Source organism: Thyridium curvatum (assembly GCF_004353045.1).
Source record: "Thyridium curvatum strain D216 chromosome Unknown NODE_55_length_292940_cov_83.935894, whole genome shotgun sequence".
Taxonomy (NCBI): Eukaryota; Fungi; Ascomycota; class Sordariomycetes; order Thyridiales; family Thyridiaceae; genus Thyridium; species Thyridium curvatum.
In genome coordinates this window covers 69728-89535 of record NW_022156810.1, presented here as the reverse complement: position 1 = coordinate 89535, position 19808 = coordinate 69728, and the positions used below count along the sequence as shown (strand labels likewise).

At 57.8% G+C, this 19808-nt stretch overlaps 9 protein-coding genes across 9 annotated transcripts; 5 read left to right on the top strand and 4 right to left on the bottom strand.

The window, feature by feature from the left end:
* Positions 1-197: 197 nt before the first annotated feature.
* E0L32_008382 (uncharacterized protein) lies at positions 198-522 on the bottom strand (the record flags this gene model as incomplete). The annotated part of the gene is made up of 2 exons (XM_031143231.1): positions 198-241; positions 333-522. The coding sequence occupies 2 exons, from the start codon at positions 520-522 to the stop codon at positions 198-200; spliced, it is 234 nt and encodes a 77-aa protein (XP_030992359.1).
* A 651-nt stretch (positions 523-1173) lies between these two features.
* On the top strand, positions 1174-2791 carry E0L32_008381 (uncharacterized protein; the record flags this gene model as incomplete). The annotated part of the gene is made up of 4 exons (XM_031143230.1): positions 1174-1315; positions 1386-1496; positions 1564-2279; positions 2360-2791. The coding sequence occupies 4 exons, from the start codon at positions 1174-1176 to the stop codon at positions 2789-2791; spliced, it is 1401 nt and encodes a 466-aa protein (XP_030992358.1).
* A 1684-nt stretch (positions 2792-4475) lies between these two features.
* Positions 4476-5436, top strand: E0L32_008380 (uncharacterized protein; the record flags this gene model as incomplete). The annotated part of the gene is made up of 3 exons (XM_031143229.1): positions 4476-4478; positions 4570-4949; positions 5076-5436. 3 exons carry the CDS (start codon positions 4476-4478, stop codon positions 5434-5436), a joined length of 744 nt encoding a protein of 247 aa, XP_030992357.1.
* A 314-nt stretch (positions 5437-5750) lies between these two features.
* Positions 5751-7649, bottom strand: E0L32_008379 (uncharacterized protein; the record flags this gene model as incomplete). The annotated part of the gene is made up of 2 exons (XM_031143226.1): positions 5751-7416; positions 7483-7649. 2 exons carry the CDS (start codon positions 7647-7649, stop codon positions 5751-5753), a joined length of 1833 nt encoding a protein of 610 aa, XP_030992356.1.
* Positions 7650-8165: 516 nt separating this feature from the next.
* On the bottom strand, positions 8166-10197 carry E0L32_008378 (uncharacterized protein; the record flags this gene model as incomplete). Its single annotated transcript, XM_031143225.1, has 5 exons — positions 8166-8330; positions 8396-8517; positions 8573-9206; positions 9272-9693; positions 9753-10197. 5 exons carry the CDS (start codon positions 10195-10197, stop codon positions 8166-8168), a joined length of 1788 nt encoding a protein of 595 aa, XP_030992355.1.
* Positions 10198-12042: 1845 nt separating this feature from the next.
* Positions 12043-13305, top strand: E0L32_008377 (uncharacterized protein; the record flags this gene model as incomplete). The annotated part of the gene is made up of 3 exons (XM_031143224.1): positions 12043-12120; positions 12174-12549; positions 12599-13305. 3 exons carry the CDS (start codon positions 12043-12045, stop codon positions 13303-13305), a joined length of 1161 nt encoding a protein of 386 aa, XP_030992354.1.
* Positions 13306-13442: 137 nt separating this feature from the next.
* On the top strand, positions 13443-15316 carry E0L32_008376 (uncharacterized protein; the record flags this gene model as incomplete). Its single annotated transcript, XM_031143223.1, has 2 exons — positions 13443-13511; positions 13748-15316. 2 exons carry the CDS (start codon positions 13443-13445, stop codon positions 15314-15316), a joined length of 1638 nt encoding a protein of 545 aa, XP_030992353.1.
* Positions 15317-16105: 789 nt separating this feature from the next.
* E0L32_008375 (uncharacterized protein) lies at positions 16106-16930 on the bottom strand (the record flags this gene model as incomplete). The annotated part of the gene is made up of 1 exon (XM_031143222.1): positions 16106-16930. The coding sequence occupies one exon, from the start codon at positions 16928-16930 to the stop codon at positions 16106-16108; it is 825 nt and encodes a 274-aa protein (XP_030992352.1).
* A 611-nt stretch (positions 16931-17541) lies between these two features.
* Positions 17542-18383, top strand: E0L32_008374 (uncharacterized protein; the record flags this gene model as incomplete). Its single annotated transcript, XM_031143221.1, has 2 exons — positions 17542-17590; positions 17731-18383. 2 exons carry the CDS (start codon positions 17542-17544, stop codon positions 18381-18383), a joined length of 702 nt encoding a protein of 233 aa, XP_030992351.1.
* Between the last annotated feature and the right edge of the window lie 1425 nt (positions 18384-19808).

The following is a 19808-nucleotide window of genomic DNA, read 5'->3' as shown; positions in this document are numbered from 1 at the left end:
TGATTTGAGGTTATATGACACGGAGGCTCTATGCCTCTGGTAATCTGTAGAATGTCCCCAACGCCATCCTATGTACAATGGATACACATGCACTTGCGCTCCATCGCTCGCGCTCTTGCTGCAGCTCCAAGGCCGGGTCAGACCTGGGCATGTTCTGTTCTTGCTCATCTCCTCGGTCCCCAATTCCTCATCTCGAATCAGTCATCATAGCCGGTGAGCTTCTTCCTCGGCGTGGTCGGGACTATGTAAATCACATCATGGTCAGTACACTACAGCACACCTTCAACGGGGCAAAGGGACGCCCCGTCCTCCTCCTGTCGGGTCGGGCATACCAGGGTAGGTCAGCGGGACGGGCGGCGCATCCTCGTCTCCGATCATTTTCCTGAAGGGCGGGACGGTGGCCAGGACGACGGGACCGGCGGCTCCGACGATGACGGACCAGAAGTAGGCAGGGCGCTCGCGGGCTGCCCAGCGGCAGTATCGGATGGGCGCAGCCCAGAAGCGTGGCGTCACGGCGGACATTGTTCCTGTCTGTTACGAACGGAGAAGAAGATCAGTTAGACAGAGGCGTCCCGAGATGCAATTGGTGATGGGCTCATTGTGGCTGGCGCTCCGACTTTCACAGGACTGCATTGGCTGAGGAGGCTTACCTGTAGATCAAAACTCGCAAGAGCAGAGACAATTGAGCTGAAGCCCTCGAGGATTGAAGGTATCGCAAAGCTACGTAGCTATGGGATGTTCGCTCGGCTCAAGGTGGGAATCAATCAATCAGAGGGCATCCAATTGGCCCGGGCTTGAAAAGAGGTCGGATTAACCAAGCCGGAACAATCCACGCCTGGACTGCACTGAACGTGGACGCTGGAGGCTGCCCATGGTGGGACCTACAGCGCATCTCGGATTATCTACAGTGGTGCGTCTTAGCGCTTCGAGACCCCTGCAACATGGAAGCCGCGCCCCACTCTTAATGATACGCGGCTTGGCAATGGTCTACGTATCCCTAACACGCTGCTGAGAGCTGTCACTTTTATGTGCAAGGTGGTGGCCGAGTAAGAGCTTCCCTGGATTGCGTTTTCAAAGAGCGAAGCAAGGAATTGCCATCGCGACAGCACCCTCCGACCACATTTGGGCAGACTCATTGACTTGAGACTCCTGAAAGTGTGAATTCCTGCCAATATGAAGTCGCTCATTTCCTTTCTCCTGCTGCTCCTGGCAGCTGTCGCCCAGGCCGTGAGCTCCACTGGTGGCCGCTTGCTGGCTGTCCTCGATGATGTGGCAGACAAGGCCAGCTACTCCAAGTTTCTGGGAAGCCTGGAAGGTCGGTCTCGCCGGGCGCCTCTATCGATTTCTAGGCCATCGAAATACTAATATTTTTTCCAAATCACCAGGCCGAGGCTTTACCATCACTTACGAGACCCCCAAGAGCGAGTCGTTATCGCTGTTCCACCTGGGCGAGAGGGCATACGACCATGTCATTCTCTTCCCGATCAAGACCAAGGGTTGGTGGCATACACGCCCAATCTGATAAATACGAAGCTGGAAACTAACAGAGGGAATGCACTGCAGGCCTAGGACCCAACCTGAGCCCGAACCTGCTCGTCAACTTCGTCAACGCCAAGGGCAACATCCTCGTCGCCCTCTCCTCAGAGATCACGACCTCGACCTCCATCGTCGGCCTCCTGAACGAGCTCGACATCTCCCTTCCCGCCGACCGCACCGGCCTCGTGGTCGACCACTTCAACTACGACGCCGCCTCGGCCGCGGACAAGCACGACGTCGTCCTGGTCCCCGCGCAGGGCCCGCTCCGCCCGGGCCTCCGCGACCTCTTCACCGGCCCGGGCGGCGACAAGCTGCCGCTCGCCTTCCCGCGCGGCGTAGGCCAGGTCCTCGGCGCCGGCGCCCTCCTGTCCCCCGTCGTGCGCGCGCCGCACACGGCCTACAGCTACAACCCCAAGGAGCAGGCCGAGAGCGTGAGCGACGACCTCTTCGCCTCGGGCGCCCAGCTCAGCCTCGTCTCGGCCTTCCAGGCCCGCAACTCTGCGCGCGTCGCCGTCGTCGGCTCGGCCGAGATGCTGAGCGATAAGTGGCTCGGCGCCAAGGTCAAGAGGGCCGGCGAGAAGAAGGAGGTCGCCACGGCCAACGACGAGTTCGCCAAGCGCATCAGCGGCTGGGCCTTCCAGGAGATTGGCGTCCTGCGCGTCAACTGGATCGAGCACCACCTCAATGAGGCTGGGGCCGTCAACGCCTCCAACCCCAAGATCTACCGGATCAAGAACGATGTGGTATGTCTTTTTGTCTCTTGTCCTCCTTCTTAACCGCAAGACACAGCAGCAGACTGACTGATTGACCCTCTCTTACTTAGATCTACTCCATCTCCGTCTCCGAGTACGTCTGGGACAAGTGGACCCCCTACACCGTCCCCGCCGGCGACGAGCTTCAGCTCGAGTTCTCGATGCTCTCGCCCTTCCACCGGCTCAACCTGAGCCCCGTGCCGGCCGAGGCCACGGCCGACGCCAGCGTCTACCGCGTCGCCTTCAAGCTGCCCGACCAGCACGGCATCTTCAACTTCATGGTCAACTACAAGCGGCCCTTCCTGTCCAACGTCGAGGAGAAGGTCACCGTCTCGGTCCGCCACATGGCCCACAACGAGTGGCCGCGCTCCTTTGTCATCTCGGGCGCCTGGCCCTGGATCGCGGGCATCGGCGTCACCGTCACGGGCTGGCTGGCCTTCTGCGCGCTGTGGATGTTCTCGCAGCCCGTCGGCAAGGCGGCGGCGGTGAAGAAGACCCAGTAGAGTTGTGGCTACAGGAAGGGGCGTGGAGGAAATGTGTGGGAGTGAACTCCGATATGAAAAGATGAGATCTTCTTGCTATGAGAGGGACAATCCCTCCGTGGCGGATCTGCCAGCAATCGTGTATATTGCGTGTCATAGATACCTAACAAAAACGAGGAACGGTCATAGAAATGGACTAGATGGGACAAAAGTCTCAGGAATCTACGAGTTTTGCCTTTTGACTGGTTGATAGAAACATTACGAACAACTTTGATGAGCCAAAAACGTGTGGGATTCGGTAATTGATATATTTAAACCCCTAGTAATATTGGTCCGTTTCCTCGGTTAGGTTGGATCTGCTCACTTGAGCCTCCTAGTAGGATCGAGTCGAGATAGAACAACAACAAACATTCAGCGGCCCTCAGATTAGCTCTCTTGTGTTCTCACTGACAACTCGCTATCCACACGAGGTAGATGCTGCTGCCTGCAAATTTGGCTTTTTGGACTCGTTGTCATCACCGGGCTGTGTTTTGTTGTTCCACCATCGATCCAACCAGACGCGCAACTGAGACCACAAAGCCCACCACCGTGGGAAACTCCGGCACAGCTCGACCATACTCCAACTCTCCCGACGATAGGGCTCCGATTGAAAACTATGATTGAAAGCCGTCATTGGCCTCCAGCAACCTGAAAGAAGACGAGCCGCATCCACCCTCGAAGCCGGAGCCAGGTGGGAAGGAAGGGTTGCTTCAGAGAGGGTGTGGTGACCTCTGGTGAAATAAGCACGAAAAGGTTATCGTCATTGCCTCGAACGAGAGTGGAGGAGATGGGCAGCGAGCTGAGGGAAGAGGGTGATGGGACGGGGGACAACTCGGTACTGTGCTGTGACTGGCGGTGATGGGGAGAAAAGGTAGGTTCTGCTTGACGCGCACGGGCGTCAGAGGCAAGAGGTTTGCTCAGATCTCTGTTCTTTATATTGTTCTCATGTCGGCGCGTTCTGGAGAGGCCGCTTGCCGATCAAGAGTATCTGTATAAGTTGATCATCATCGCGCGGGATCTTGGGTGAGGAAGCGAGTGCATTGGGGAGGTCAATACACCTTTTCACTGATGTGGTTCCAGGTGCTGCCATAGGTAGTTGAGCAACCGAGGAGGTAATTCCGACACTGGCTGGTAATGTCGAGGAAGGAGGCAGTCACGCATTTCTTCCCCTCGAGAAAGAACGCAGGTCGGCAGCCCCTGACAGACGAGTTGGAGACAGCTCACTCACCAAACAAACAAACCTTTCGGAGACGATGGTATCGTAGCTGCGTAGTGCAGAGTGAATGGCAACAACCGTTCGTGGCAGTATGACTTGAGCAATATTCGTTCTCTCAAAGTCGAATTACATCTCTCGGTAGGAGGTCCTGGTAAGAAAGCTGTATCGATACTCGTTCAGAGGAGATGATGAATGAGGCTGCATCACCTCCAGGGGAAGAGGTACATTAATAGTGGGGCTGTATTCAACAACTCCCCTACCATTGGCCAGCGATTACTTCAATGGCGCGACCAGCACCAACTTACTCCACAAGGCTGAAAGTGTTCTTCTCCTACCCATCGCAACCTCGTTCCGTGTCAAAGTCCAACCAACGCCCAGCAGACTTGCTCTACTCCACGAGTGCTCAACCCATTCGCAAGCCGCGATACCCTCCGATCGCACACCGGCAAAATGGTACGCCAGACACAACTCCTCCCTCAACCCCAGCCCGGACCCCGTATCCCACCCGCCCGTTGCTAACCTGCCATGTTTCTCCCCTCCGCAGGCGCGAAACTCGGAAAAGGCCCAGTCGATGCTCTTCCGCTTCCGCGAGGCCCAGGCCGCGGATCTGGGCATCATCGACGCCGGCCGCTCCCGCCGGCCCCGCGGCATCACGGAGCAGGACTCGGTGCCCAACTGCGAGCGGTGGCGGGGCCAGGTCCTGAAGGAGATCTCGCGCAAGGTGTCCAAGATCCAGGACCCGGCCCTCAGCGACTACCAGGTCCGCGACCTCAACGACGAGATCAACAAGCTCATGCGCGAGAAGCACATGTGGGAGGTCCAGATCCGCAACCTCGGCGGGCCCAACTTCATGCGCGGCGGCGCGCGGATGTACGACGAGAGCGGGCGCGAGATCCCCGGCGGCGGCGGCGGGAAGGGATACAAGTACGTTATATATTGTTGTTACTTCCACCTCTCTCTGCTTGTTCCGCTTTACCCGCATTCGCTGGGATGCGCCCCTTTCTTCCTTCCTACAGACTGCTGACCTTTACCTTGCTGCTTACCCTACAGATACTTCGGCCGTGCCCGCGAACTACCAGGCGTCAAGGAGCTCTTCGAGGCGGCGGCAAAGTCGCGGTCGGAAGAGAAGCCGCTCGAGGCGCGCGACGACCTGCGCAAGCAGGTCAACGCCGCCTACTACGGCTACAGCCCCGACGAGGAGGACGACGCGCTGCTGGCCTACGAGCTCGCCAAGGAGAAGGAGGCGGCGGACAACCTCGGCTCGAGCGCCGCCGGCAGGGAACCGCCGCCCGGCTGGGAGCCGCTGCCCGGCGACGTGGGCGACGGCGGGGCGTGGGAGCTGCCGACGGTGGAGGAGGTGCAGCAGGAGCTGATCGAGAGGAGGAAACGGAGGTTGCTGGACCAGTTCTAAGCGTGTAGAGGGGAGTCGTGCGAGCATGGGTAGGCGTTTTACGGCGCAGTTTCGTTCTGTTTTCGCGGGATCTGGTTAGGTTTCACTTCCGCATATCGTGCACCCCCCCAACCCTTCGACACATGATGCTCAGGTTGGAAAAGAAATCACTAGAAAAGGGGGCAGATGGGCCATGGCAGGTCGCTATATCATCAAACAGGCCAGGCGGAAAGTCATGAAAAATAAACTCTTATATGTGTCATATATAGGTATGTATAAAATCGTTATGTGCTGATCATCTCTGGACCTCATTTTTGCATATCCCCACATGCATCCTAGCACTTCCAGTTGTCCTTGATCCACCCCGCCATCGCCTCCGTGAACGAGCCTTCCATATACCTCGCCACGTCCTTCTCGCTGTAGTCACCGCCGCTAAACTTGAGCGCCAGGACGACCCAGGGAGTGATGAAGTCGCCAAAGACGACGTCCACCTTCTCCGGCTCCTCGCCGCCCTCGGGGAAATCAATCTCGGCCTGGATGCAGTTGGGCACGTTGTAGAAGCTGATGGCCTCGTGCTCCGCGTCGTCGCCGTCGTCGCCGATATCGTCCTCGGTGGTGTAGCCGCTGACCAGCTTCGGCCTCTTGGCATCGTCGTCGTCGCCGAGCGGCTTTTGTTCGGTGGACTCCAGGAGCATGCCCTTGCCCTCACCATGGCCGGAGGCCACTCGTGGCCCTTTCCTATACCACTGCTCTGGGCTCGTCAGGAACCGCGAGTCGAGCCCGCTGCCCTCGAAGATGGGACCTCCCGCGTTGAGGATGGTGATGACCTTCTTGGCGATGAAGTAAGGCACGTCAGGCACGTAGTTCAGACCGCTGGTGAATGGCGAGATGATGTACGTCGTGTCCACGGTGAAGGGCCCCTCGAAGATGTCGAAGCGGATGGTGCCAGTGTTGAGGATGGAAAGGCGCGGCACGTGTTTGCGCGTCTTGTTGACCGTGACGTCCGGCAATACCTGCGTCTCCAGCCAGGTGTAGATGCTCTCGTTGCTCGGGAACGGCGCCCTGGACATCCAGTAGTCCTGCGGCGCACAGCCGTATGTCTTGTCCAGGTCCAGGGCTTTGCGAGCCTTGGCAATCATGTCGGTCACCTTGCGGCCGTGGTCGGTCGGGAAGGTCGTCTCGTTGAGACCGGTGTGGTGGTACAGGCCGAGGAGGTTGTTGTCAATGTATCTCCTCTGGAATTTGACCGACGCCTGAGTCGAGACGTCACCTCCCTTCTTGCTCTTCTTGTCGATGCCGTCGACCGACATCCACCCTATCGTCTCAAAGTAGCGCCCGCTGGCCATGGCAAACGCCTTTGCGTCATATTTGGTCGCATCGCGGACGTGGGCATGGCCGCCGAAGAAGGCGATGGGCGTGAACCAGTTCTGGGTCCTGATCGCATCGAAGATGGCTTTGAACTCGTCCATCTGAACGCCCACGTGGCCGATCACGACGAATATGTCTGGCTTCTCCCGTATCGCCTGCTGGAACCAGTCCTCCTTGACTACGCCCTCGACTGGCTTCACCACGGTGTTGTTCGCGTTACCCGTGAAGTCGAACAGGAAGCCAAAGGCCACGATAGTAATATTCTGGTTCTTGGTCTTGAACTTGGTGTACCTCTGTGCCATGGGCACCTGCTTGCCCGTGTTCGGCTCGATATAGTCCAAGTTTGACGCGATGTACTTGCCACCGAAGTTGGGCACCGTCTGGTCGCGCTCGGCATCGGCGGTATGTCTGTGGTAGAGCTCGTGGTTGCCCGTGCAGATGATGTCGATATCCTGCTCCTTGAAGATGTCGTAGGTATATTTGCCCTTTGGGCTCGATGAATCGTACAGCCCATTCCCCTCTACCCGATCGCCCGTGTCGACCAGAAGCAGATCCCGGCCCTCGTCATCCGCGCGCTTCCGCATGTGCGCGGCGAAGGAGACATAGTCACCCCAGTCGGCAGAGTACTGGGATCTGAACGACGCCGTTGTCAGCAAAGAACCAAGACTTGGCAATGCCGTGTCGAGGAGGCGCACTCACTCTTGCAGATGCCCGCCGTGCCAGCCGTGCGTATCTGTCGTGTGGAGGAAGTTGAGCTGGCCCCATTGCAGGTCCCGCATTGGTGCCGGCACGGGCTCTGCGGCGTTGGGCTGCATCGCCCTCGACAGCGACGCGGCAGCGCCGAGCAAGGCGATTCCCGTTCTCATATCGACCAACAATCACTAGGCAGGAGTATGTGGTGAGAAATATCCTTCTTCAGATTCAAAATAATGATGAAGTGTAGAAGAAATACTAACTTCCCCTCCCCTTTGATAAGAAGATCGTCTCGGTTGTTGTTGATCTCGAGGAGTCACCTGCGAGTTCATCTGATGGGGTGGCATGGGGAAGCTCAAACAAGCGCTAAAAGCTCCCGGGTGACGCAATTTACAGGGCGGATAGCGGCCGCACCAATGGATAAGCTTGCCGCTAGCAGGGGTTGTGGAAGCCTAGCCATCAAGGTTCCAGGGGTAGGAACCGCCCAGACAATTTGCTGGCACCACAGGGCACGCGTGCACTGTACAACTCATGGTCTTCAACGGCTAGAAGTACTTCTTATCAAAGAATGAAGTGTTGGTCGATTCTGTGTGTTTCAAGGTAGCATCGCGTACCCAAGTTAAGTGTCTAACATATAAACTACTCTACTCGATAGGTTGGGCCCGAGGCATCCCAGTTGAAGAGTACTTTCACACCCGACAGAGCATGCCGTCGTGCTCCTTCCAGCGCTCATTGCCCACGCATGGCGTACACCAGAGCACGTCCTGGGGATCAACATCTCGCTTGATTTCGACCAGGCGCCCGTAGTGGTCACCCCAGAACTGGTGCTGCCAGTCGGGCTCCTCGGGGTTGGCCTGCAATACATCTGGATTAGCAGTACATTCAAGCTTAAAGGGAGGCCAGGGACCCTGCAACAGACCTCGTTCATATAAGCCCCCATGTCTGGAGCCAGCTCCCGCATGGGCTCCAGCATGTAGTTTATCTTCTGAAGCGCCTCAGCCTTGGCCGAGGCGTTGAGCGGCTCAAATTCGACACCGAAGGCTAGGGCGTTTTGTGTCAGTGACAGCTGCGCAACACAGTGGACAGTGACACATACTCGAGTGGACGTATGCCTTCCTCCAGGCGGGATTGACCGCGTCTCCGCCACCTCGCGGCTTCGCATCCATGACACCTTTCCCGCTGACCAGGAACGCCGTGGCGGTTCCGCCGCTCGAGAGCCGGTCTAGGGCAGCTGCAAGAGCGGTGACATTGCTGGTGAGAGCCTTCTTGTCCAGCAGCCGGCTCCCGACGTAAGAATCGGTGCCCGTCGTCGACTTGTCGTAGTTGACCGCGTACCAGCCGGAGAAAGAGGTGAAGTTTGCCAAGTTTGGGACGATCGAGAAGCCCGGCCATGTCTCGTTGATGTGCTTGAAGATCGGATTCCACAGCGTGAGAAACTCCGTGGTGTCCTGCGTATCTTGGATACACATGCTGGCGTAGAATCCGGCTACCGAACCACTGCTCGGGTCGTACGGATTGGGGAAGTCTCGCAAGATATATGAGTATCCTGACATCCCCGCGTCTCCGAGGTCTGGAAACTGGCTGACGACATATGCCGCGAGATCAGGGACGCTCTTGGCAGCAAAGGAGTTGGCATCTGTTGCGACGATGATGTCGCCGCAAGCCAGCCGAGGTGACGGAAAGGTCTTCACCGTCACAGAGGTCATGATCGCAAAGGTAGAACCGCCGCCCTTTCATTTCGAGATATCAGTGCTCCGGTCAAGGTCAAGGGTGCAGAGGGTGTCCGACTACTCACCCCTCGCATGGCCCAGAAGAGGTCTTGATGGCTGCACTCATTAATGGTTAGGATCTCGCCTTTTGGCGTCACAACCTCCATCTCGAGGACCTGATCGGTGGCAAGGCCATAGCGGCTGCTGAGCAGGGAGTGGCCGGCTCCGGTGAGATATCCGCCAAGGCTGACCGTCTTTCCTCCTCCGCCGATGACTGTTCGATTGATCGAACCCAGAGCGCCGTACAGTTCGGCCATCGCCGACCCAGCCCCTGCCGTGACCGCCCCGCCATCGATGGTCACTTTGCAGGACTTGGGCTGGAAACCTTCGTGCGTCTGCAAGCCCGTCATGTGATGAGTCCATATCGACAGTGAATTGGGAGCGATGGACCGGCCGATGAAGTCATGGCCACTGGACTTGACGATGAGACGGATATGGTGCTCCCTTGCTAGACGCAGATATTAGACACAGACTGCTCACTCACTTACTTGGTCTCAATGTGCTTACCAAAGTCGACCCCAAGCTTGACATGCTCGGCAGTGGTCGCATTTATGACGAAGACAGGATATCCCTCACCGCTGCACGGATAATGCGGGTCAGGAAGACAGGAGTCATTGCTGTATTGGTTCCAGTCGACGGAGACGGGGTCTGCGTCGTGGAATTCGTAGGAGGTCCAGCCGGCTTGGACGCCTCGGCAGGTTGCGTTGTCGAAGGTGGGCTGTCCGGAATGGCAGACAGCTCCTGGAGGAGACGGTCGCAGCAGTCGTCCCCCAGTTGACTCATTGAGGCTGGCCCAAGTCTCGGTCGAGGGCCAACCTGCGCTGCCCGGCACTGACTTGCAAAGAGGATCGCAGCTGCTCCCGGGGCGAACATCTGCCAGGGACACTCCGGCTGCCAGGAGGGCACAGAGGAAGGCGGAGGGAGACTTATAGACCTGAGATAGGGTGAGCATGGTGTGCTGATATACTTGACTCAAGGAGAAAACCATTGACAAAAGGGCAGGATTGTGCAACTCTGGACTCTTTTGTCTTGGCGGAGGGTGAGGGGACTAACACGAGGCCTTGTCGGGTTGTTTCCCGGCGGCTATTTAAGCACCGATATTAGAGACGACGATGTCCAATGCGAGGAATGCGAGATCGACGTCGAGGGCTGAGTCTTCTCTGAACAAAACCAGATTTCCACAGATCAACGTAATGGCGTTACGACTAGAACGCACAGTATTATACGTTACGTTGTCGGCCTTGGGCTCTGCCTGGGTTGCTCGATTGGGCGATGGGCGAGAAGTGAAGTGTGGTGCTATTGGCCCGAGGCTGCTGTCAATGACCGTATTTCGTAAAGGCAGCCCGCCTCATCGAGTGGAGTACCTCTAGACTCGGGTGGAGAAAGCTTGTTTCTGCTACCTGTAATCCGGTGCAACATCCAACCGTGCGTGCAGACTTGCTGCAGCACAGCGAGAGCTGGTTCACTGTAGATCGGCTCGGGTTATATCTACGGTTAACCGGCTCCCGCGAACCTGCTTAGAGTCCAGATCAAAGAGGAACTGTTCTCATTAGACCTGTGGATCTCTGCCGACGTTCTAAGATGTGGGATAATCCAATACAACCGGCAATGCGTGTAAGAAATCATCCGCTCAATACTTACCCTTAAGTCCAAGAGCAGATCCTCCACACTTTGGGAACAATCCCAGAAAGAGCCAGCAACTGTGCTTGTTGTTGGCTTAGCTCCCGAGTTCTATCCGGCATGAAGGCCGTATCTGCCGGGCTCCACCCGGAAACGTTCTAACATCCACTCTTACACTACACTAAGCACTTGAGACTTCATGTTCAACTCATGCAGCTCATGAGCGCTTCTTCCTGGAGCAAAAATGCATATACTTAAAACGAGACTGAAATAGGTAGAGGAGTGGGTAAAACCAACAGGAAAGCCGTTAAGCCCATCCGCTTCTTTCCACGACCTATCTAGCCACAGTCATGAGCGTACTAGCTGTATACTTTCATAGATACAGTTACTTATCAACAATCAACTATATAGAATCAAGCCAGAGACAGAGCTCTCAATGCTTCAATGTCCAATTAAGAAAGAAAAATACAGCGCCGGTGCCCCGTTCAGGTTAGTGATGGTCAAGTTGACAGGCCGCTACAGAAGTAGTTAAGTAGTTGAACATCCATCAGTTCCATCGGTTTTATGGAGTGAGATAGACTCGCAGGTCCGAGAGCAAGGATACGCATTGTTACCATTGAGCTGCCTCCTAATGAGATCCCGAGAACCACTCTCACCTTCTTGCCAGGCCACCTTGGATGCAAAAGAGTGAACGAGGCGGTGCAAACTCATCACTGTAGTGTCGGCTCCGAACCTTGCTTACAAACTGAATGGAGGTGCCGAGGTTTAAAACTCAAATTCCGAGCAATTGGTTGATCCACAGCCCACACGGCGCCTTGGAGGACCCCGACACCGACTACAGCATGCCTGGGGCCCGCTGAAAACAGCGTATCTGGGCCCCCCAAGCGGCATGATGTAATGAATTGGTCCGCCTGGCTGGAGCTCGATGCGCCAACACCAGCTCTGGTTGCTGTGGATCGACCACTGGGAAAAAAGAGCACGATTCCAAATCTTGACCATTGCGCCGCCCCGCGACCCCCGAGACCGTGTGCCAATTGTGGATGCATCATCGCATTACCAGGTACTTGTACATTACTTATCGCATCATGAGTCGTCGAGTCGTCAACCCTCTTGACGGCTCTTTTTCTTATAAAACCCCATTTCCTCGCCTCCTCTTTGCACTCAAACGCGAGTCGTGATGTCCATCCCCAAATCGCAAATATCTGCGCTGAAATTCACGAGCACAACCGCATCATCTGTAGGTGACATCAGTGCTGTAAGAGGATTGGCTGCACCTGGTGCATGAATGACTGCTGACGATTCTACAAGGTCTCTCGACGTTTACTGGGTGAAACCGTTGCCAAACCTCGCGGGTTTTCATTTACGACAAGGTTCGCATCGCGGAGAAGAGGCTTTCATACAAGGTCTTCGCGTCTGCGTGCACAGCACCTTATCCACGAGAGCGCACCTCATACCCCCCTTGGATCTTCTTTCGCAGGCACCGGCCTAGTCCTTGGCATCGTCACCATCGGCGCATTCTCCTTCTACCACCGACAGCATCTCTACTCCAGCATGTCGTCCAAGCTCATCCCGCAGAACCCATCCGATGTGATGGTCATTCGGGAGATCTCGCCGAATGTAACGACCCTATCCGTCCCTTTCTCTCGCTTCGGCACGATCAAGATTGGCGGCCGAGCCACCATCGGTGAGCAATGATTTCCCCAAATTTAGTGTAGACCCATGTTCTGATGCAGGTTACCCCCCTACAGTGCGGCTCTCATCAGGCGAGCTGGCCGTCTTCTCGCCGGTCGCTTTGACCCCCGAGGTGCGGGAGAAGCTACCGCAACTGGGCTCAACTGTGCGCTACATCATCGCGCCGGACATGGAGCACCATATCTTCATCAGCGAGTGGGTCAAGGCCTTCCCAGAGGCGCGCATCATCGGCCCCACCGGTCTGCCGGAGAAGCGCGCCAAGCAGGACGACGAGAAGGTGGGCAAGGAGGAGTTCTTCAAGGTTTTCGAGGCGTCCAAGAAGCGGGAGACTACGATCGCCCCAGACTTTGATGCCGACTTTGAGTACGAGTTCGTCGACGCCCATCCCAACAAGGAGCTCGTCTTCTTCTACAAGCCCGAGAAGATCCTCATCCAGGCCGATCTCATGTTCAATCTGCCGGCCACCGAGCAATACTCCAAGGTGCCCGAGGCTGAGCGACAGAAGTCCGGCTTTGCGGACAGGCTGTTCCAGAGCCTCCAGAACACCGAAGGGGAGGCCAAGGGCACCAAGAGGATGCTGTGGTATCTCATGAGCCGCTCCGACAGGCCGGGCTTCAACGACAGCGTGCAGAGGATCAACAAGTGGGACTTTGAGACCATCATCCCGTGCCACGGAGAGACCATGATTGGAAACGGTAAACAGCTCTTTGAGAAAATCTTTGAGTGGCATCTGCAGGGCCACAAGTGAGCCCACCATCTCGGCTACCATGTTGAAGGCTAGTGTTTGCGTTTGGTTGGTTGTACAACATCAATGCACGGCAAGGAGTTCGCGTTGCTTTCTACGATACCAAAGATAGAATTTCCATACCTAATCCAATTATCATAATGTCGCAAAATAGACATGCCATGGGTCGATGTGAACGAGTATCGTGGGCGCAAGAGGCAAGCGATTATGTAAGGCTGCGAAACGTTGCGATTGTTGCAAGCTCCGGCTCCATCGTGATATCTTATCGCAGCTTTTATCGTGCATCATTTTCATTGATGCAACCTAACCTTCCCAACCCAATTGCGTCAACTTGCCCCGAGAACGCGGCTTGGAACACTACATGTCGCTCAAGGCCTGTAGGCTTCAGAGCCTGCGCCCGTCACGTAGGCTCCTCTCCTTTACCTGGAGCTCGGTAACTCCGCAGCGCCACGCACCCGTTCGACGACTTGCGTCGTCGTCGCCAACCTCGAACCACTTCATCACAGAAAGCCCGACGACGAAAACGACGACGACGACACAACCCGACGCCGATGCTGACGGCGCTCAAGCTGCCCAAGATGGCTTCCCGCCCTTCACCCTCGCGGTCAAGGACAACATCGCCACGCTGAACGAGCCGACGACGTGCGCCTCGGCCGGCCTGCGCAACTACACCTCCCCCTTCGAGGCCACCGTGGTCGCGCAGCTGCGCCGCCGCGGCGCCGTGCTCGTCGGCAAGACCAACCTCGACGAGTTCGGCATGGGCTCGCACAGCGCCAACTCGGCCGTCCCTAGCCCCGGCCGGCCCGTGCCCGGCTTCCCGGACCCGGCGCGCTCGCCGGGCGGGAGCTCGGGCGGTAGCGCGGTCGCCGTGGCGAGGGGCGACGCCGACGTCGCGCTGGGGACCGACACGGGCGGCAGCGTGCGGCTGCCCGCGGCCTACACGGGCACCGTGGGCTTCAAGCCCAGCTACGGCATGGTGTCGCGCTTCGGCGTCGTGCCGTACGCCAACAGCCTCGACACGGTCGGCCTGCTGGCCAGGGATGTCGGTCAGATCTCGCGGCTGCTGGTCCGGGGCGGCATGTGGCGCGAGAACGACCCCAACGACCCTACCAGCCTGTCCGACAGCACGAGGAAGCGGTGCGCCGCTGTCAGAGAAGGATACAGCGCTGCGGGTGCTACCTCGGAGCCATCATCAGGGGCGGCGCTGACCAGCTTCAAGCGCCTGACCTTCGGCGTCCCGCTAGAGTACAACATCGAGGAGCTCAGCCCCCTCGTCAAAGCGGCATGGCAGACCACCCTAGACCAGCTGCGACGCCTCGGCGCGCGCGTCGTCCCCGTCGCCCTGCCGACGACCAGGCACGCCCTCTCGGCGTACTACGTCATCGCCCCGGCCGAGGCGTCCTCCAACCTCGCCAAGTACGACGGCGTGCGCTACGGCTCGCGCGACCCCTCGGGCGCCGCCGACGGCGCCGGGGACGTGCTCTACTCGGCCGCGCGCGGCGCCGGGTTCGGCGACGAGGTCAGGCGGCGCATCCTGCTCGGCTCGTACACGCTGAGCTCCGAGGCCATCGACAACTACTTCATCCAGGCGCAGAGGGTGCGGCGCCTCGTGCGGCGCGACTTTGACCGCGCCTTCTGCCTGGGCAACCCGCTGCTGGACGGCGGCGGCGGCGAGGAGGGGGGGCAGCAGCAGCAGTTCGACCTGACGGACCTGCCCGAGGGCGTGGCGCTGGACGACAAGCGCGGCCCGCCGCAGGTCGACTTCCTCGTGTGCCCGACCGCGCCGACGCCGCCGCCGACGGCGGACGAGGTCCGGAGGGCGACGCCGCTGGACGCCTACATGAACGACGTGTTTACGGTGCCGGCTAGCCTGGCCGGCCTGCCGGCGATTAGCGTCCCGATGCCCGGCAGGGAGTCAGAGTTGCCTATCGGCATGCAGCTCATCGGGCAGTTCTGGGATGATGCGCGGCTGCTGGACACGGCGCAGACACTTGTGCAGGCGATGAAGGGATAAGAGAGCCGAGAGGAGAGCACCCCTTGAGAATGCAGTGACTCTTTTATTGTGTTCAGGCGTAGCGCAAGACCTGCTTGTGTCTCGCCACACCAGCCGCTCCGACCACTGAACGGCTCAGCGGCCGCTGTAGATCCATAGTGGCGAGGAACTGGCGACTATGTACTATATATAGTGGGATCTGTATCCCTCGATCTAGATCTGTACTATCTGTAACATAGAATGTAGACCGGTCTCTAAATGCGACCGGATCCCACCATTTGACCTTTTGTAGGATAGCTCGCAACGACCCCCAAGTTCGGCGTGTATGCTTCTCTCACAGTTTGTCGCGAGATGGCCCCATGCTGGTCAGATCTGGTTGCTCAGGGGGTTCGATCTCCAGCGGCCAGAAGGATGAAAAGAAAGGGCAAAGAAGTTCGTCATGGGCGGCAAAAAGCTCGCAGACTCACCCGGAGGGGAGTCTGCTACGAAAATCCCGGGTTGGGATTTTGCTGCCGCACAGGATCGCACTGTCGTCGAGTAGTGGTCTGTGTTGTCGATAAATTTGCTGTCATCGGGAATCGAACTCGGGTCCTCCTCGGCCTGCCTTTGCAACTTTAATTCTCCCAATGAACCAATCTGACCATGTTGCCAAATTTTCCAATCGTCTTTTCCTCCCCGACAGCGGACTGCGTTAACCTGACCTATAAGGGCTCCTGGGCTCCTGAGCTCCTGGGAAATCCCTCCCTCGGCGCAGGGGCCCCCCTTCAGGATCCTTTTTATTTAATCTTTGTCTCGGGGATTCCGCGCCTCTCAAGGACTAAGCTCTCCATCCGACCTATCATCTCTCCTGCTATCCACGTCCATCTCATCCCTCTCACGACTCCTCCGCGGCGACGAATCCCTCGAGCTGGAATACCTCCCGTTCTCTCGCCTCTCTTCCCTATCCTCCCGTTCCCGCTCCCTTTCGTCCTCCTCCATCCCCTCATTCTCCTCTTCCTCCTCCTCCTCCTCCAACAGCTCCTCGATATCCCCCAGCGGACTGACCCGCGGCTCCAGCACATCCAGATCCTCCAGCACCTCCCTCGCCGGCATCTTCCACAGGCTCGTCGCGCACACGCGGTCTTTCACCAGCAGGTCGTCCACGAACTCGTCCACGTACGTCAGCGTCGTGCCCGCCCGGCCCTTCCTGCGCAGCTTCCTCCTGTCCTCGAGCAGCGGCTCCAGCGTCCGGTAGACCTCGGCGGCGGGCCTCGTCAGCCGGACGTAGAAGGCCGCCAGGGCGCGCAGGTACTTGAAGCGCTCGCCGCCGCGGCGCAGGTAGGCGGCGAGGACGTCGTCGGCGGGCGCGAGGATGAGCATCTTGAGCGCGAGGCACAGGAAGGGCGTCGGCCGCTGGGACTCGCCGGCCACGCCGCCGACGTGGCGCACGTGGTCGACGACGCGGTCGACGAGGTCGGCCTCGTTGACGGCGAAGCACTGCTCCTTCCAGAAGTACGAGTCGACGATGCGCTCCCGCACGGCCTTCTCCATGATGGTGGCCGGGTTGAGGCCGTTGGGGGCCAGGGCCGCCGAGGTGCCCCGCTCGTCGAGGAAGCGCCGCTCGTCGGCCGCGTGGTGCATGCTTCTGCGGCTCATGGTGCCGGTCGGGTGCTGTGTGTGTCTCTTCTTCTAGGGTTGAAGGATGTATCGCGGTGCGGGTGGGTGGGGAGGATGCTTCTTCGAGTCACGGGTCTAGGGCATCCGTTCGTCCTGAAATGGGCTGCGCCGAGATTCAGTTGAGAGGTATACTTTTGGCGGCTAGAGACAACTTCTATCAATTACGTTGTCTGGGTAGTTTGGGAGCTATGCTCGTTGTCGCATGTCAAAGGTTGTTGTGGTGGTCGCTTGCGATTGAGGTTCTATCAAAAAAGCGGGTGGGCATTTTTTGGGTGTCGCACAGCCGGCTGGGGAGCTTATCGATTAGGACCGACCAGGGGGTGAACTGCATTATCGATAGTTGCTGGGTCAGCCAAGTAAACACCCCTCTTACATGGGAGATTCCAAGGCACAGAGCTGAGTATATGGTAATGACCTCGTATCGCAAGCATGGCAACGTCATACCACTAAAAGGCATCTGTATTTCTTGAAACACAAGACAGAACAACCTCCAAATACCCATTTGCAAGAGCACTTACATTTCACCGGCTTGCTATATTATATCAAAGAATTTACATGACGGGCCGCCCCGTCCTAGACAGATAGAAAGAATGCTGCTCACATCCTCACAAGTGTCGGTAGCCGTGTCCTGTGGAGTCGGTACGTTTCTTTCCCATTCCAGCCAAGAGCGCTCTCCCGCATTTGACTTGAGATCTCAAGATCATTTACCTACCTGCCTTGGGGCTGATAACTCGTTACTAACCTCACCTGGTTGCCTGCCCCCCCCCCTCGACCGATAGTCGTCTGCTGCACCGTCGCCCTCTTCCTCTCGGGCTACTTCATCCAGCAGCGCACCCTGCGCACCCTCCGCGCCGCCATCCGCGAGCCGCCCAAGCCCTCGCCCAAGATCTTCCTGCCGGACCGCTTCAAGATCCAGACGACCGAGCTGCCCGACGGGACCATCATCGTCCTCGACGGCAACAGCAACAACGACGGCGAGGACCTGTTCGCCGGCGCCCAGGCGGCGGCGGCGCAGCAAGAGCCGCAGCAGCAGCAGCAAAAGGAGCAAGTCCTCGTCGAGGTGAAGCAGAGCGTGCCGGAACTGCGCAAGAAGGACGAGGGGGCGGAGGAGGAGGTGCTGCGCGGGGAGGCCACGGCGGCGCAGCAGGAAGCGCAGGAGAAGCTGCGCAAGATAGAGGCCGAGGAGCGGGAGGCGCGAGAGGCAGACGCCGGGAAGGCGCGGCAGAAGACGACGACGACAACGACGGCCAAGGCGGCACAAAAGAAGAAGAAGAAGAAGAAGCAGAAACAGGCGTCCAAGGGTGACGGCAAAGACGGCAGCGAGGAGGAGAAACCGATCAGCAGCGCGGAAAGACGGCGGCGCATCCGCGAGGAGATCCGGAAGCTGGCAGAGGGCGACAAGCCGATATACTACCAGCGCCGGCTGTATTGAAGGTTGCAACGCGTCGGTGAATGGTTGGCGGATGACAAGAGTTACGTACGATATGTTGGATTTCTTGAGCACGGCATTTTGAATTTTGGAAGGCATGTCATATCGGTTACGGGAATTTGTTTTAACCACGTAGGAGGAGTTTTCTATGCTTTTCACCACCCCGATCTACGTGGACGCGGTATATATCGGATTAGAATCGGTTTGCATTGGGTGATTCATGTCATAACTACCTTATATATATACACGCAGGCTATGTAGGGAAAATACCACAGATGTGTGTGCAACCAGCAAGCATTAAACTCCTTTTCCAACCTGAAGAGCTTTTCGCTCATTGTTCCCATCAAGTCTTCCCATACATTCTTAGTTGGTCATAATTCGGGAGCGTTTTCCCTCTTCCCTTTTCCCTCCCGTTCATCAAATGATTAATTTGCGCCTTGTTTTGTGTGCCGTACTCCCCCCAATCCGTCTTGTTGTTACAGTTCCTGCCCACTTCTTTGCTTTCGCCTAGTTAACCCTCCCCCGTTGTTACATGGAAGGAGGAGGGGGAGGGGGTCGGAACGAGTGCTGTCCCGTCGTCCAAATGCTCGCCGTTTCTCCCGACCTTGAGCCGAAAGGGGGGGCGATGGGGGGGGGGAAAGGCTCAGTGGCCGAGCCTCGACTCCATCCGGACCGACCTGCCCATGAGGTCAGGCCTGGCCCTCGAGAACCTCTCCATGCGCGGCTCCTCGCCCCGGGTCGAGGTCACCCACTGCTCGTGCTCGGGAAGCAGGCCGTCGCTGAGGGACGCGCCGCTCTTGAGTGCCTGTATGCGTGCCCAACGTAAGCATGTGTCCCCCCTCCTTTCCCAAAGGCATATAAAGAGAAACAAATCATATTTCATTTTTTCTCGTCTCCCCGTGTATAACCTTTCGGCTCTGTCTCGAGCCCCCCGTTCTCGTGATACACCGGGAGGGCGGCTCGGCTCGGGAGCAAGTGGAACAAGGCCACCCCCCTCCCCTCCCGAAGCGGACAGCCGGTGTATGCACAAGGCCTTGTTGGGGGGTTCGTGTTGCGTTGTCTAGAGCGGCGGTTGTGCGGTTGTGTGGTATGGTGGGCAGAAGGGAGTAAAAGTGGCAGGGTTTCGCTTACCAGGCAGAGCTTACACCGGTCGCCGAATCGGTTGACGGTGTTGTGGCAATTGATTGAGCCCTGTTTTGTTTGGACGCAACCAGGTTAGCACCGTCGTTGAGCAAGATAGTGTGTGTGCAGTGTGTATGCATGTTGTAGGTAGGTATGCAAGGCATGGGTGCAGGATACATGGCGTGGTGGGTGGTGGTGGGTGCAAGTTGTCGTAGAGTTCCAATGCCTGATCGGCGTGCAGGTCTCGGCATTTGGCGATTGGTGAGTGGGCCGCTTCCTCGCCCTCCATCAGCCCTACTGAGGGCT